We start from the raw sequence: 14081 nt of genomic DNA, 5'->3' as shown, positions 1-14081 counted from the left end.
TCAGACCTCTGACCAGATCCTCTAAATAAATCCGATCCCAGACCATCTGTGGATTCTGTGAGTTGCCCCGCCCCCTTGTTTTTAATTAAACAGGTCAGAATGTACAGTTAGATCCAGAATTATTTGTTGCTACTATAAGGCCGGATTCACACGGGCATGTTCGGTCCACGATATACGGTCCGTAGGTCGGCAGTATTTCCCGGACCGAACACACGGCAGGGAGCCAGGCTCCTAGCATCATAGTTATGTACGATGCTAGGAGTCCCTGCCTCGCTGCGGGACAACTGTTCCATACTGTAATCATGTTTTCAGTACGTGACCGTAGTTCCACGGAGAGGCAGGGAAACCTAGCGTCGTACATAACTATAATGCTAGGAGCCCGGCTCCCTGCAGTGTGTCAGGTCCGGGAAATACTGCCGATATACGGACCGTATATCGTGGACCGAACACGCTCGTGTGAATCCGGCCTAAAGAGAAGACTCATGAGAGCCAAATACAGAGTGTTCACCACAAGGTGCAAACCATTAATCAGCCTCAAAATTGAAAGGCCAGATTAGACTTTGCCAAACAACATCTAAAGAAGCCGCCCAGTTCTGGAACAGCGTGAAACGAAGATCAACCTGTACCAGAATGTTGGGATGGAGAAGAGAAGACGTGGAACGGCTCATGATCCAAAGCACACCACATCCTCAGTAAAACATGGTGGAGGCAGTGTGATGGCATGGGAATGCATGGCTGCCAAAGGCACTGGGCCACTAGCTTTTAGTGATGATGTGACTGAAGACAGAAGCAGCCGGATGAATTCTGAAGTGTTCAGGGATTTACTTTCTGCTCAGATTCAACCAAATGCAGCAAGGTTCATTGGACGTCGCTTCACAGGACAGATGGACAATGACCCAAAACATACTGCGAAAGCAACCCAGGAGTTTTTTAAGGCAAAAAAGTGGACTATTCTGCAATGGCCAAGTCAATCACCAGATCTCAACCCGATCGAGCTGCATTTCACTTAAGACGAAACTTACGGCAGAAAGACCCACAAACAAGAAATAACTGAAGACCGTAAAGGCCTGGCAAAGCATCACAAAGGAGGAAACCCAGCATTTGATGATTTCCATGGGTTCCAGACTTCAGGCCGTCATTGCCTGCAAAGGATTTTATTTATGGTAATGTTAATTTGTCCAATTAGTTTTGAGCCCCTGAAATGAGGCGGCTGTGTAGAAAAATGGTTGCAATTCCTAAACGTTTCACAGGATATTTTTGTTCAACCCCTTGAATTAAACCTGAAAGTCTACACGTCAATTGCATCTCAGTTGTTTCATTTCAAATCCAATGTGTTTGCGGCAGAGCCCAAATCATGAAGATTGTGTCACTGTCCAAATAATTCTGGACCTAACTGTACATATTGTTCCATGCAAAGCATAGAATACTGCCCCTGACTGGAATTAGAAACCGAAATGTCATCAGATTATTTTAGTAGTGCAGCCTCAGGCCATTATGGGCCTGTAGTCTCAAGTGGTTATTTCTCAGCATAGTAATTCTCTTTTAATCCTGTCCACATTTGTTTCCCAGCGTTCCCTCTTCAGAACCTTTCTCATGTATGGATTCCATTCCCTAGTCTGGTTCTTGTGTGTCCGGGGGGTGAAGGACACACAGTGTGGATTTAAGCTGTTCACAAGACAAGCTGCTGCTCGCATATTCACAGCCCTACATGTTGATCGTTGGTAAGTTCTCCCATTTTCTAAAAGTGTGTGTGTGTTTTTTTTCCAGTGCTACCATCATTCCAGTGCAATATTAATTGTGAACACATTCACATACTATGGAATCACCAATTCCCTAATATAACCTTAAAGATGTTCTGTCTCTAGTTTAGTAATGCCCAATATCCTAGCTAATCTAATAGGCGCTGTCACACTGATCATGCTAGTGAAAATTGTCACAAATATTTATTATTTTAAAAGTTATGAGCTTTTTTCTAAATATGTAAATATATTCGACAAGTGGGAGGTAACAGCAGCGATTCTCCTGAGGTGGAGCCTCCTCACAGCCTCTGACGCTGTCCTATCAGCATGAAGCTGCTTCACACAGTGTGAGAGACTGAGCCTGGATGGAAGGGGGATCACTTCAAATAGCCATATCTCGGGCTGTGGACCACAGTTCTAGCTGTGACACAAACGGAGATATCACCAGTCAGGAATGGATTTTGTGTACTATAAGATCAGGCTGTGTTGCTGGGCTGGGAAGGGGGAGAAGCTGTGTGCTGATTGGATAGCGTCGTACAGAAAAGATTACACCGCCCAGAGTGAAAAGAGTCACCTCCCATTTTTGGTTATTAGAGCCACATTCGCATATTTAGAAAAATTCTAATACATTTTTAAATATATATTTTTTAAAAACCAATGGCACTGTAGTTATCTGCATCACAGCGCCTATTAGATTAGTTAGGAGATAGGGAATTAATAAACTGGTGACAGAGTCCCTTTAAAGGTTGCCCGAAACTGGAAACTTTTTTTTCTTTAAATGCTGGGTCTTCATGCAGCCAGGATCACCGGACAGCCAGATGAAGATCCATGGATTTATTTTTATCTTTACTAGCAAATTGTTAACATTCTCCTTCCCCGGGATTAGCATTTGTGGGTATTCTCTAAATATTAATAATATTCCTGTCTCCAGAAGTTGACTCGCAGTCTTTAGCTAAACATTGTGTTCAGACGTCCTGCAGTATACACTATTCTTGTGCTAGATGTAACTGCAGCTGCGGTCGAGCCGGTTTGTATCTATATATTCTATGCAAATAACAGGGACATTATTTAATAGTATAGATGAAAACGTATTGGACGCCGTTTTTAGCAATTTATGTATAGACTGAATCTACATGAGACGTTAAAGAGACTCTGTCACCACATTATAAGTGCCCTATCTCCTATATAAGGAGATGGGCGCTATAATGTAGGTGACAGCAGTGCTTTTTATTAAAAAAAACGATCTATTTTCACAACGTTAGGAGCGATTTTGGTTTATGCTAATGAGTTGCTTAATGCCCAAGTGGGCGTATTTTTACTTTCGACCAAGTGGGCGTTGTACAGAGGAGTCTATGACGCTGACCAATCGGCATCATGCACTCCTCTCCATTCATTTAGACAGCAAAATCGCGTTCTTACTAGAACATGATCTGCATCCACATACACAGCGATTCTGCTTGATTAACGTTAATCAAGTGTCCTGATAATGAATACACATGACCATCCAGCCTGGACGTCATGTGTACTCAGAACCCTGACACTTCTGAATCTTTTCTCTGAGATTTCAGCAACGGAAACGAAATCTCGTTTACCTCCGTGATCTCGCGAGATTTCGTATCCGTTGCCGGAATCTCACAGAAAAGAGTCAGAAGTGTCAGGATTCTGAGTACACATGACGTCCAGGCTGGATGGTCATGTGTATTCATTATCAGGACACTGGATTAACGTTAATCAAGCAGAATCGCTGTGTATGTGGCTGCAGATCATGTTCTAGTAAGAACGCGATTCTGCTGTCTAAATGAATGGAGAGGAGTGCATGATGCCGATTGGTCAGCGTCATACACTCCTCTGTACAACGCCCACTTGGGCATTAAGCAACTCATTAGCATAAACCAAAATCGCTCCTAACGTTGTGAAAATAGATCGTTTTTTTAAATAAAAAGCATTTCTGTCACCTACATTACAGCGCCCATCTCCTTACGTAGGAGACAGGGCACTTATAATGTGGTGACAGAGCCTCTTTAAGTAACTTTGTAAAAACATTACTTCTCTTGTACTAATCCTGAGTTACATCTTCTATCACATCGTATTATAGTCTAGAGCTGTATTCACAATATGCAGCCTTTAGAGCTGAAATCTCCCAGCATTCCTTGTACGCTCAGTGTCTGCACAGAGCTTTCTCTGGTGATTTGCATTCTGAACCCCTAATCCTTTACAAAGGGCCCGTAGAGGAATCTGATGTAGAAAGAGCTTTGTGGCCCACTGCATTAGAGCCAGGCTAGTAACCTACTTACACATTTACCATTTTTATTAACTGCTGATTAACAATCCCAAAGTCTACGTTCGTTCTATGCACCATTACAATTATTGTACACAGGAGGATTAATTTTGAATCCAAAGGAACTGTCTGATTTTGGAAACCCATTTTGAAGTGTTCTATTAGGAACATTTTAATTAATAAAGTGGAATCTTCCATTCAGGACTTTCACCTATTAGCCACAGCCAGTCCATGCATGTTGCACAAACAGCCCATCGATTTCAGTGGAAACTGTATAATCATTTATTTCCCATGTGGTGGCGCTGTAGGGAAATGGAACACGTGGACGTGGCCTATTTTGGCCTTCAGGACGTGTCATTTTTTTGTTTTAGTTTTTTCATCCTAAAACTAGTAAAATACTCCAAGAGCCATAACTTTAAAAAAAATATATATATATATATTTTTCAATCGACACCGCTTTATAAAGGCTTGATTTTCCGATGGTACCTTTTGGTGAGCATATAACTCATTGACTAAGTTTTTTGTGGCTAATGGCAAAAGACAACAATTTCGCCATTGCTTTGTTGGAATTTTTTTTTTAAGACCATTGTGCGGTATACAAAACATTTAAACTTATACGGGAAATACTTTTTAGTATTTTTTTTTTTTACTTTAAACATTCTTAAAAAAAAAAAAAAGTTTTTTTTTTTATTTATGCATTTCTTTTTTAGTCCCACTAGGGGACTTGACTCTGCAATCTCCTGATCACTTCAATAATATTTGTATTTTTGCCTGTGAGTTCTTTACTGGCAAGCACCATATACATGGAAGACGCGGGGGTCTGGGGTGAAATATGGAGCCCATTCCCTCTGCCTAACCACTTAGATGCCACGGCACTTTGATGGTCACATCAACTAAGGCTATGTTCACACGGAGTATTTTGGGGGAGGAATATCTGCCTCAAAATTCCGTTTGGAACTTTGAGGCAGATTTTCCTCTCCCTGTACGCCGTTTTTGGCGGCGATTTTCGCGCCGTCTTTCGCCCGCGGCCATTGAGCGCCGCGGGCATAAAACAGTGCGAAATACGCTTTCTCTGGCTCCCATTGAAGTCAATGGGAGGTCAGAGGCGGAAGCGCCCGAAGATAGGGCATGTCGCTTCTTTTTCCCGCGAGGCAGTTTTACTGCTCGTGGGAAAAAGACGCCGACGCCTCTCATTGAAATCAATGGGAGACGTTCTCGGGCCGTTTTTGCCGAGCTTTGCGACGCGGTTTTGCGTCAAAAAACTCGGCAAAATAACCAGTGTGAACATAGCCTAAAGGTGTTAATCTGCCATGATCGGGTGCGATGGTGAAGGCACAGCTACTGTATCAGCATCATCACCATGATGTAAAAGTATGGCAGTCCATGGGAGCGACCCGCCCGCCGTTATGTACTATTACGTCAGAAAGGGGTTAAATTGTACTAGCGATGCACTTCAATAGGAAAAGTCAGAGGCCAACCATTTACATGTAACAATTTGGCAGGTTCATGTTTATTATGGGCAAATATTGGTCCGATCGCTTTATGCTAAAAGGGTCCCATGACAAAAAACTGATGGTCGGAGGCCTCACTGCTGGGACTACCAGCGATCCGCTGTAATCTGTGGGGAATCGGGAATAAGTGTTTATTTTCACTGCAGCGCCACCATGGGAGAAATGAATCAGCAGAATTGTGACGGTGAAGTCATTATCCAGTACTTTCATACTGATTATATCTGTAAAGCAGTGACCTTATTGTAAAGGTTATGATAACGCAGAATTTTTCTAGTTTTACGGTCATTTGCCCAGACTTTTTTTTTTTTTTTTTTCTGAAATGTGTACATATATTGAGAAGAGCAGAATGTGCATGTATTTCTCCGCCAGCCAGATCGGTTGTGATAAGACCACAGGGTGCATTGACCTTCTCATCTATGTAATTAACCTTCCTATTTAGAAGTAGATTGTGAACAGATAAACCACTTCATCTGTAAATGGCCTCCGCATAGAGCAGTAATGACATCTGCAGTAGGATTTGTAAAGCGCCGATCAATATACTGATCTCTCCTGTTTATGCAGGGCATTTGATGTGGAACTACTATATATAGCTCAATGTTTAAAGATTCCGATTGCAGAGATTGCAGTAAATTGGACAGAGATTGAAGGTAAGATGAATTCTACACTGCACACTGCTGCTTTATGCTGTATAATACCGAACTAAAAACTTAGCAAGTGCCTAAAGCTCATAGGATTGGGTGCAGGATTGCAGACATGGGGCAGATCTCCAGAGATCATTGGGGAGGGCGGTTGGAGGGATAACAGGCAATAAAATAGTTTGAACTGTACCAGGGTACCCACACATGTAGCAGATTTTTCAGCAACATGTTGCATATGTTTTTTTTCTTAGGATTGACTGCGGACTTTCACCTTTTTTCTAAATTTGAAAATGCTCTGATTTCTCAGGGGAAAATGTTCTGCAGCATGTGGATGAGATTTTTTTCAAATCCCATCCACGTGGCTAGTACTGTAAACCCATGCGGATTAAAGGGAATGTATCGCTATAAATTATTTTTTTTGTTCAGCTAAACAATTATTATTTAAGTGATTACACATTGTTTTAATTTTTTCACAAGTCAGGAAATATTATAAATTAGATTCTAATTTATAACATTTCCATGTGCTGGGCACTAGAGGGAGCAGTTCCCCAAATTGCAGCATGGTCACTGTGGTAAAGCAACCTCATTGATTTATGCTGCAAATTTGGGGTGTACACACACTCTCTCTCTCGTGTCCTCACACAATCCCCCCCTCCCGTATTCTGGCTAGTGCCAGCAGAAGGAGGGGTTTGAATGTCTTCAAACCTCCTACACTGTGTGCCACCATTTTCTGAGCGACTGCACAGTGCAGGAGGATTAGATACAGGGCTCAGCAGACAGTATCATATGAACATAATACACACATCACATACACGAGCATAAATTACCTACCAAATCCGCTGGTCTACGCTCCTATTCCTTGCGCCTGAACATATGTCCGGAAGCCGCGGCCGGAAGTCGTCATCTTACTGTCTGGCAGCGGCTTCCGGTCCACATGAAAATGGAACCCGATTTAGCTCTGTGAACGAGCTTCGTTTTGGTCTGTGTGGGAGCGGCACATTGTCTATGGGGTTGTATGTGCCGTATTCCATCTCTGTATGTGTCGTTAATCGACACATACAGAGATGGAAAAAAAAATGGCAACCCCCATAGAGAAGTAAAAGTTTGAACACAGTAAAAATTAGACCGTGACAACACTAATAAATAAAATTTTTGTTTATATTTTATTAAAAGCAATATAATAATAATAAAAAAAAATAATGACACCTTCCCTTTAATCTGCAGCATCTCCATTTGTGTGGACCTGGCCTTATGAGGACCAGGAAAGTTAAATTAATGGTCTCAGCCCCTTTACATATGATCTATTAGAGCATATGGACGTCATACAGGCCGTGACCCTTTTCGGGACCCCCTCCTTGCTAGAGTGAAGAGCCACAGATAAAGATCAACTCTATATCTCACGGATCTATGCAGTACGTTTGTTTTTTTATGGCCAATACGTAATATTGTGCCTAACCACTTAGGCCTCATTCACACGACAGGGTCCGAGTGTCGGCCGGGAAAATCGGCCGTCTTTGGCCGTTTTTTTTTTCCCCATCTGGTTTGCATCCGTTCCGGGCCGTGTTGCCGTTTTTACCGGCCGATTTGGACCCGATTTGCATCCGTTTTTTCCCTGACCGTTTTTTAATCGGATGAATTTTTTAGCACTTTACTTTTATTTTTTTATTACTATGGTCTGTCCCTCAAATGTCAAAAAAGACCTTTTTGGAACTTTTAATATTTTTTTTCTTTCTTTTACACCATGTTTTTCCACTGTAACTGGAGCTGCACAGTAGCCCCAGTTACAGGGGAAATCAGCCCTCTCATAGTGACGATTGTCACTAATAGGACTGTGCTGGGTCTAGTAAGACCCAGCAGCTGTCTGTCAGTAACGGCACCCGGCGATCATGTGACCTGTCACATGATCACCGGGAGGAATAGAGAAAGCGCCGCTGCTGCTGTCTCTATTCCTATACACAGCGTTCATTGAGCGCTGTGTAAAAAGACATCGGAGAAGATAGAAGCAGCGAAAGCTGCTTCTATCCTCTCCTCAGGGTCCCCGGCAGTCACTGACAGCCGGAGACCCGACATTCAGCTGCCCGATCGCGCGGGCAGCAAGTTAAAACCCGAGCTGTAAAAAGTCTATGGTTCGGGTTTTAAGGACCCTGACCGCTGGCCGTAAAAATACAGCCAGCGATCAGGTACCAGTTAAAACAAGCAGGGGAAGGGAGCCAACGCAGCGCTCCCTTCCACCTGCTGTACACCCGGCCCTGCCACACTGTGTACAGCGTACAGCCATTCGTCCGAATGGCATCAACTCCTCCTCCTCACATGCACTCTGCGCTGTGAGGAGGAGGAGAGAGTGCGAGAGCGACGGTAGACCCGGCCATCACTCGGGACACATTCCGGTGATGGCCATGTATTACCCGGCCCCATAGACTTCTATGGGGGCCGGGTACCCGTCTGAAAATAGGGCATGTCCCATTTTTTGATGGCCGGTTTTCCCGGCCCGTCAAAAAATCGGTCGTGTGAATAGCCCCATTAGGGGTCTATTATTCCTAATGCAGCCGGGTGCCGGCCGATTTATGAACGGCCGTCACCCGGCCGGGAAACCCTGTCGTGTGAATCCCGCCTAAGGCCTCATGCACACTTCAGTTTTTTCCTTCAGGGTGCTATCCGTTTTTGTCACTGATGGCACCCTGAACCCATTCATTTCAATGGCCCCATGCACACTTCAGTTATTTAAACGGATCCGTTGTTCCGTTCCGTGCAAAATAGAGCATGTCCTACTTTGCTCAGTGATTCAGTGGCCGTGTGGCTCATAGAAGTCAATGGGTCAGTGAAAAAAACGGATAGCACACGGAAGGCTTCCGTGTGCCGTCCGTTTTTGACGTATCCGTTGCCATAGCAACGGCTGGGTGAGCAAAAGTTCACAGACTCGCAGACTACAGTAAACATTCATTCCTGAAGATAGGCTCATATTTTCACTCCAAAACACCCAAAAAACCAAAGTAAGCCAAGCAGAGTAATCTCAAACTGTTCTCGATGCTCTGAAAGCTACAGAAAACAGCACCAAAAACTTCTTGTAAACTTTCTATGGGTGTTTCCTGGGACATGTGACAGGTTCAAATGAAGTTCACATCCGTTTTTAAACGGAAGCAAAACGTCCGTGTAAAACGGAAACTGAGTGCACACGGAAACAAAAACGGACACACGGATCCGTCAAAAACGGCCGAGAAAACGGTGATGGAAGTGTGCATGAGGCCTTAGTCTACATTAATTTGAAAACAAGTTGTCGAACCACAAATGTCGGATTCTGCAATCTAGAATCTATGGAGCTCCAGACACTACCAGGGGTTATGAAGGAAATAATTACCAGGGTTTTTAATAACTGCTTATTCAACAACTTTCAGCCAGAATTTACCTTCTGATTTATGGCTACTTGAACATCTTAAAGGTCCAGTATAGAAGTCATATTGGACCAAAGTAGTGTATTTTTTTGTTTTCCTGTCGGAACCTGTCAAAAAGCAGACTATCACCTGCTGACTGTTCATATTGAGGCTTGTGGCTTTATTAATTGAACAAGAAAGGGCTGATTTACTGCATCATGCGAATTGTGTATTAATGAGTCCGATTCCTTTAATCCAGCAATAGCGAGCACTGGTAGGTGCCAATTATCAAATGTTCTGGATTATTGGACGGACATAGAAAAGTATGTGAAGTAGATATTTTATAGTTTTGTATGTTTCTTAATATTTGTTATTTTATGTTTAGGATCTAAACTGGTGCCTTTCTGGAGCTGGTTGCAGATGGGACGAGACCTCCTTTTTATACGGCTGCGCTATCTCACTGGTGCCTGGAAATTGGATACAACTGGAAAATTAGATTAAGATTTTACAATTGGTATATGGGAATATGGAGTCTGATGAGCACCCAGATGCTGGATTTTCTTGCCATGGGAGGTCATGTATTGATGTGGGATTATATTTCATGGTGTATTGAAACCATTTCATAACTTCTGGTGGTAGCGTTCCCGATCAAGGGCAACACATTATTACAGCTGGTGTCAAGTCTCTGAGCGGATGCATCCTTATGTTCAAGGTGCAGTTCATTCTGTTCAAGCTTTTTATTTCTGGTCAGTCCAACGGGCAGTTTATTAATTCCGCTATAAGACAGAAGACATGTCTCCAAATGGTTGTCCTTCCTTTTTTTTATTTCTTTTTACACCTAATTGAAACCTATTAAAATTTCCCTTTTTACATATATTTCTCATCCATTAGTCACTTTTTATTATTGGAATTTGCTTGTTTTTGCAAAATAAGAATTTGTAGTCATGACAAGGAAATATTATGTTATGTTTTGTAATGTTTCAGGGCTCCAGATGGCGACTAAAATGGTTGCAGATGCGACCAAAAAATATAATCTGGCTCCTAAAGTTTTAGACCACCCAAAGACAGAGAACCCATTTAAAGCGTACCTACCTTTTTCAGGTGACATTTCAGAATAAGCTGTCATGTGTACATGATAAATAACACTATTTCTGGACATTATATGACTTGTATTCTGCATTATTATTATTATTTTTTAAGCAGTTTTCCCTTCTGCAGGCTCTTTCTTCAATGGTCCGTTGTCTCTGAGCTAGTGGGCAGAGCCTAAGTGCTATGCATATCTTCTATACACTGCATGCAGAGAAGAGGAGAATCCTGCTCTCCAATCTCTATCTATCAATCTATCACATATATAAAAGCTGCAGCAGCATGGAGGAGGTTATACAGTAGTAATGAGCGGTGTAGCTGAGAATCAAGCATTGGGGTGAGATACAAATCTTACCAGAAACTGCAGTCTCTGCTTCTCTTTCACTGTGTTCCTGTTCCCTCTCCATAGACTTGTATTGGCAGTGTGTCTGTGTCTCCTCTCTCTGCTCCCTCCACCTGATCCCATATTCCCTTTCTGTAGACTTGTATTGGCAGGCTGTGAAGAGATACCACCCCCCACTTCCTGTATTCTCCTCTGTAACTATGGACAGATTTTGCTTGACAACAGGGGGTGGACAGCAGATTAGATAGAGGGAGACACCTAGTGGCAGCAACTCCACACATACTTTGCATGGATAAAACGTCTATATTTTAACAGTAAGTACATTACAAAGTTGATCTATGTCAGGTATACTATTAGATTAGCATAAGTTGTTTGAAATGTTAGTGTCCATTTCAATGGGCATTGTGTAATGCTTAATTTCTCCTGTGATGGTGCTGTAGGGAAATTACTTACTACCAGGCTTCCCCACAGAAGACAGCTGATCGCTAGGGGGCCCAGCAGGGGGACACTTTTTTTTTTTTTTTGATCATCTTATTGCCAAGTGAATCTGCTAATGTATTGTTCAAAGCGGCGAACCCCATTAATGTATAACTGTAGATAGTTTGTCTTACGCCCCCTCTAGGTCGGCTGCAGGCATCCAGAACGTGCTTTGTCAGTCATTCTAGTGTAATTGCGGCTGCAGGGAAGTCCACAGTCTAATGTAAATGCTTTTTTTTTTACATTTTGCATATAATGATATTAAGAGAAAACCGCCACTGAATCCAGGCGGCTTAGGAGCTGATTTTCTTTTTGTTAAGCATATTTTGATGAAAAAATGGGAAAAATGCGCTAAAACACTTCAAGATGTGACTACTTTTTTGTACAAGCAGTTTTTTAATTCAGCGGCGTAAAAATACACCTCATGAACTACACCGTATATTTCCCTTTGAAATCATAGGAAAACTTTTCAGGCTTATTTCAAGTGTTTTTCGGAGTATAATAAGATGGTTTTACGCTCCAAAATAAGTTGTCTCCTGCTGGTTCCCTTCTTACCCTCCTACTTTGTATAAAATATATGTCTTGGTTATTTCCAGGATGAATAACCGAGGAACAGAAATGCTCCAGCATTGTTATTTCATGAGTAAGACATGCCAGGAGTGCTCTTGTGTTCAGCATATATTTGATATCTCCGTGGTTTTTCGGTCCCATAGCCTGTCCGAGCCATTCAATACTGTACTTTTGCTGTACATCTTGGAAGTGCTTTATTTCGAAGTTGTTCTGTCTTTGAACTCGCTTCTGCCTCAGTATTTGTACATTGTGGCACTCCTATAACTCACTTTGCAATCCAAACACATGAAGAGATTTACTAGAGTACACTATGAATATTACAATTTATGCAAACATTTTGAAAGTTCCAGACACGTCTATTTTCAGGAGTGTTGAGCCTGAGTAGGAAGCACCCCTTATATGGACCTATTCACATCTACGTTGGAGGCTCCGTTAGGGGTCTCCGTCGCAGATCTGGCAATAATTACCGGAAACAATATCGCAGCAAGCTATTGTTTCCGGTAAAATCACAGACACCCGACGGATCCCATTAAAGACTATGGGTTCCGTCGGCCATCGGTGGTGTCCGTGGTGCAATGAAACTGTTTCATTCAGCATTCCCTTGTTCTGCTCTTCTGACGGACCATAACAACGGACTGCTCCGACGCAACAGGGTCTAAGATGGCATCACGCATCTGTCAAGTATCTAAGTATCCCACTATTATTCTATAATGATATGGGAAATATCTCAAATACTTACTCAACTATAATGTTAATGCAGGCAAAAAAATATGACTTGTGTTCGTCCTAGCAACCAATTACATCCCTGCTTTTTCAATCTGGTGGCTACGGACAAAAAAGGCTTTGGTGCCTACTGAATCATGTGCCATATATGCTGCCTTTGCCTATTCTGTACCGAGGAGAGGCCTGGAATTTTTGTATCAATTTATCTGTCATGATCTACATTATATGAGCAGTGTACTGTCGGTGGTGATCAGCACCAGGGAGAGTTCATTCATTGCTGACCAGAGACGCTTTTCAGCCAAGATTGAGAACTGGTCTGACCCTAAAACAGTTGCAGTCAATTGTTTGCACCTTCACGGATGTCCAGTGGTAGCTACTTCTATATCTTTTTAGGAAACTGGTCAGAGGGAATGTACCAGAAAATTACATTTTAATTCAGGTTTTTTTTTCTATTGTAAATATTTTTTTTTATCTCCGTAGTCCTATTAAAAGAAATGTTACACTTTTCACAATGGCCACTATAAGGGTATGTGCACACACAAAATTAAAACCGTCTGAAAATACGATTGTTTGTCTATGGACACTTTTCTGACCGTTAAAGGGACAGTGTCATGATGATTTTTTTTTATTAATTTGTGTTTTTATTTAATAAAATATTATATTGACTTTTTATTTAATTTTTCACAGTTTTTTTTTATTAACACTTTCTTACTTTACTGGGGCTGCCATGTTTTATTTCTGCTGTGTATGTGTCTCTTAGCGACACATACACAGATGGAATACGGCAGCTACAATGCATAGGACACGATGAACGTGAGGCGTTCAGTGAATCTATCTGGCTCTACTGCGCAGCCGCAGTTCTGAGCCACACAGCAGAGAAGCCGGTTTGTAGGGAGATAGCAGGTGCCATTATGAAGACCGGCTGCACTTCAGGTAAGGTGTGTGTGTGTGTGTGTGTGTGTGTGTGTGTGTGTCTCTGTGTCTCTGTGTCTCTGTCCCTCTCTCTCACAGACCCCCTCTCTCGTGACCCCCCCCCCTTCCCCACACCTGCTGTAACTGTTTTTGTCTGTATGTAGCAGCAGAGCTGAGTGTGTCTGTATGTAGCAAAGCTGTGTGTGTGCAGCAGAGCTGAGTGTGTCTGTATGTAGCAAAGCTGTGTGTGTGCAGCAGAGCTGAGTGTGTCTGTATGTAGCAGAGCTGTGTGTTTGTGTGTGTGTGCGCAGGAGAGCCGAGTGTGTGTCTGCATGTAGCAGCGCTGTGTGTGCGCTCGCGCAGGAGAGCTTTGTGTAGTGTGTGCAGCAGAGATGTGTCCTATTTTTGTGCAGCGGAGTATGCACGGGCACCGCTG

At 42.6% G+C, this 14081-nt stretch overlaps 1 protein-coding gene across 1 annotated transcript in view; it reads left to right on the top strand.

The window, feature by feature from the left end:
- The window catches only part of ALG5 (ALG5 dolichyl-phosphate beta-glucosyltransferase), a 51072-nt gene extending 40377 nt beyond the window's left edge, over positions 1–10695 (top strand). The window contains exons 8-10 of the mRNA XM_075851732.1: positions 1570–1721; positions 6090–6175; positions 9920–10695. Coding sequence (XP_075707847.1) covers positions 1570–1721; positions 6090–6175; positions 9920–10035 — 354 coding nt within the window. The 3' untranslated portion in view covers positions 10036–10695. The remainder of the gene's footprint in view (positions 1–1569; positions 1722–6089; positions 6176–9919) is intronic.
- The last annotated feature ends 3386 nt before the right edge of the window (positions 10696–14081 follow it).

This window comes from Rhinoderma darwinii, chromosome 2 (assembly GCF_050947455.1).
Source record: "Rhinoderma darwinii isolate aRhiDar2 chromosome 2, aRhiDar2.hap1, whole genome shotgun sequence".
NCBI classification, from domain to species: Eukaryota; Metazoa; Chordata; class Amphibia; order Anura; family Rhinodermatidae; genus Rhinoderma; species Rhinoderma darwinii.
Note: the sequence above shows the minus strand (reverse complement) of the source record. Positions and strands in the feature narration are given on the sequence as shown.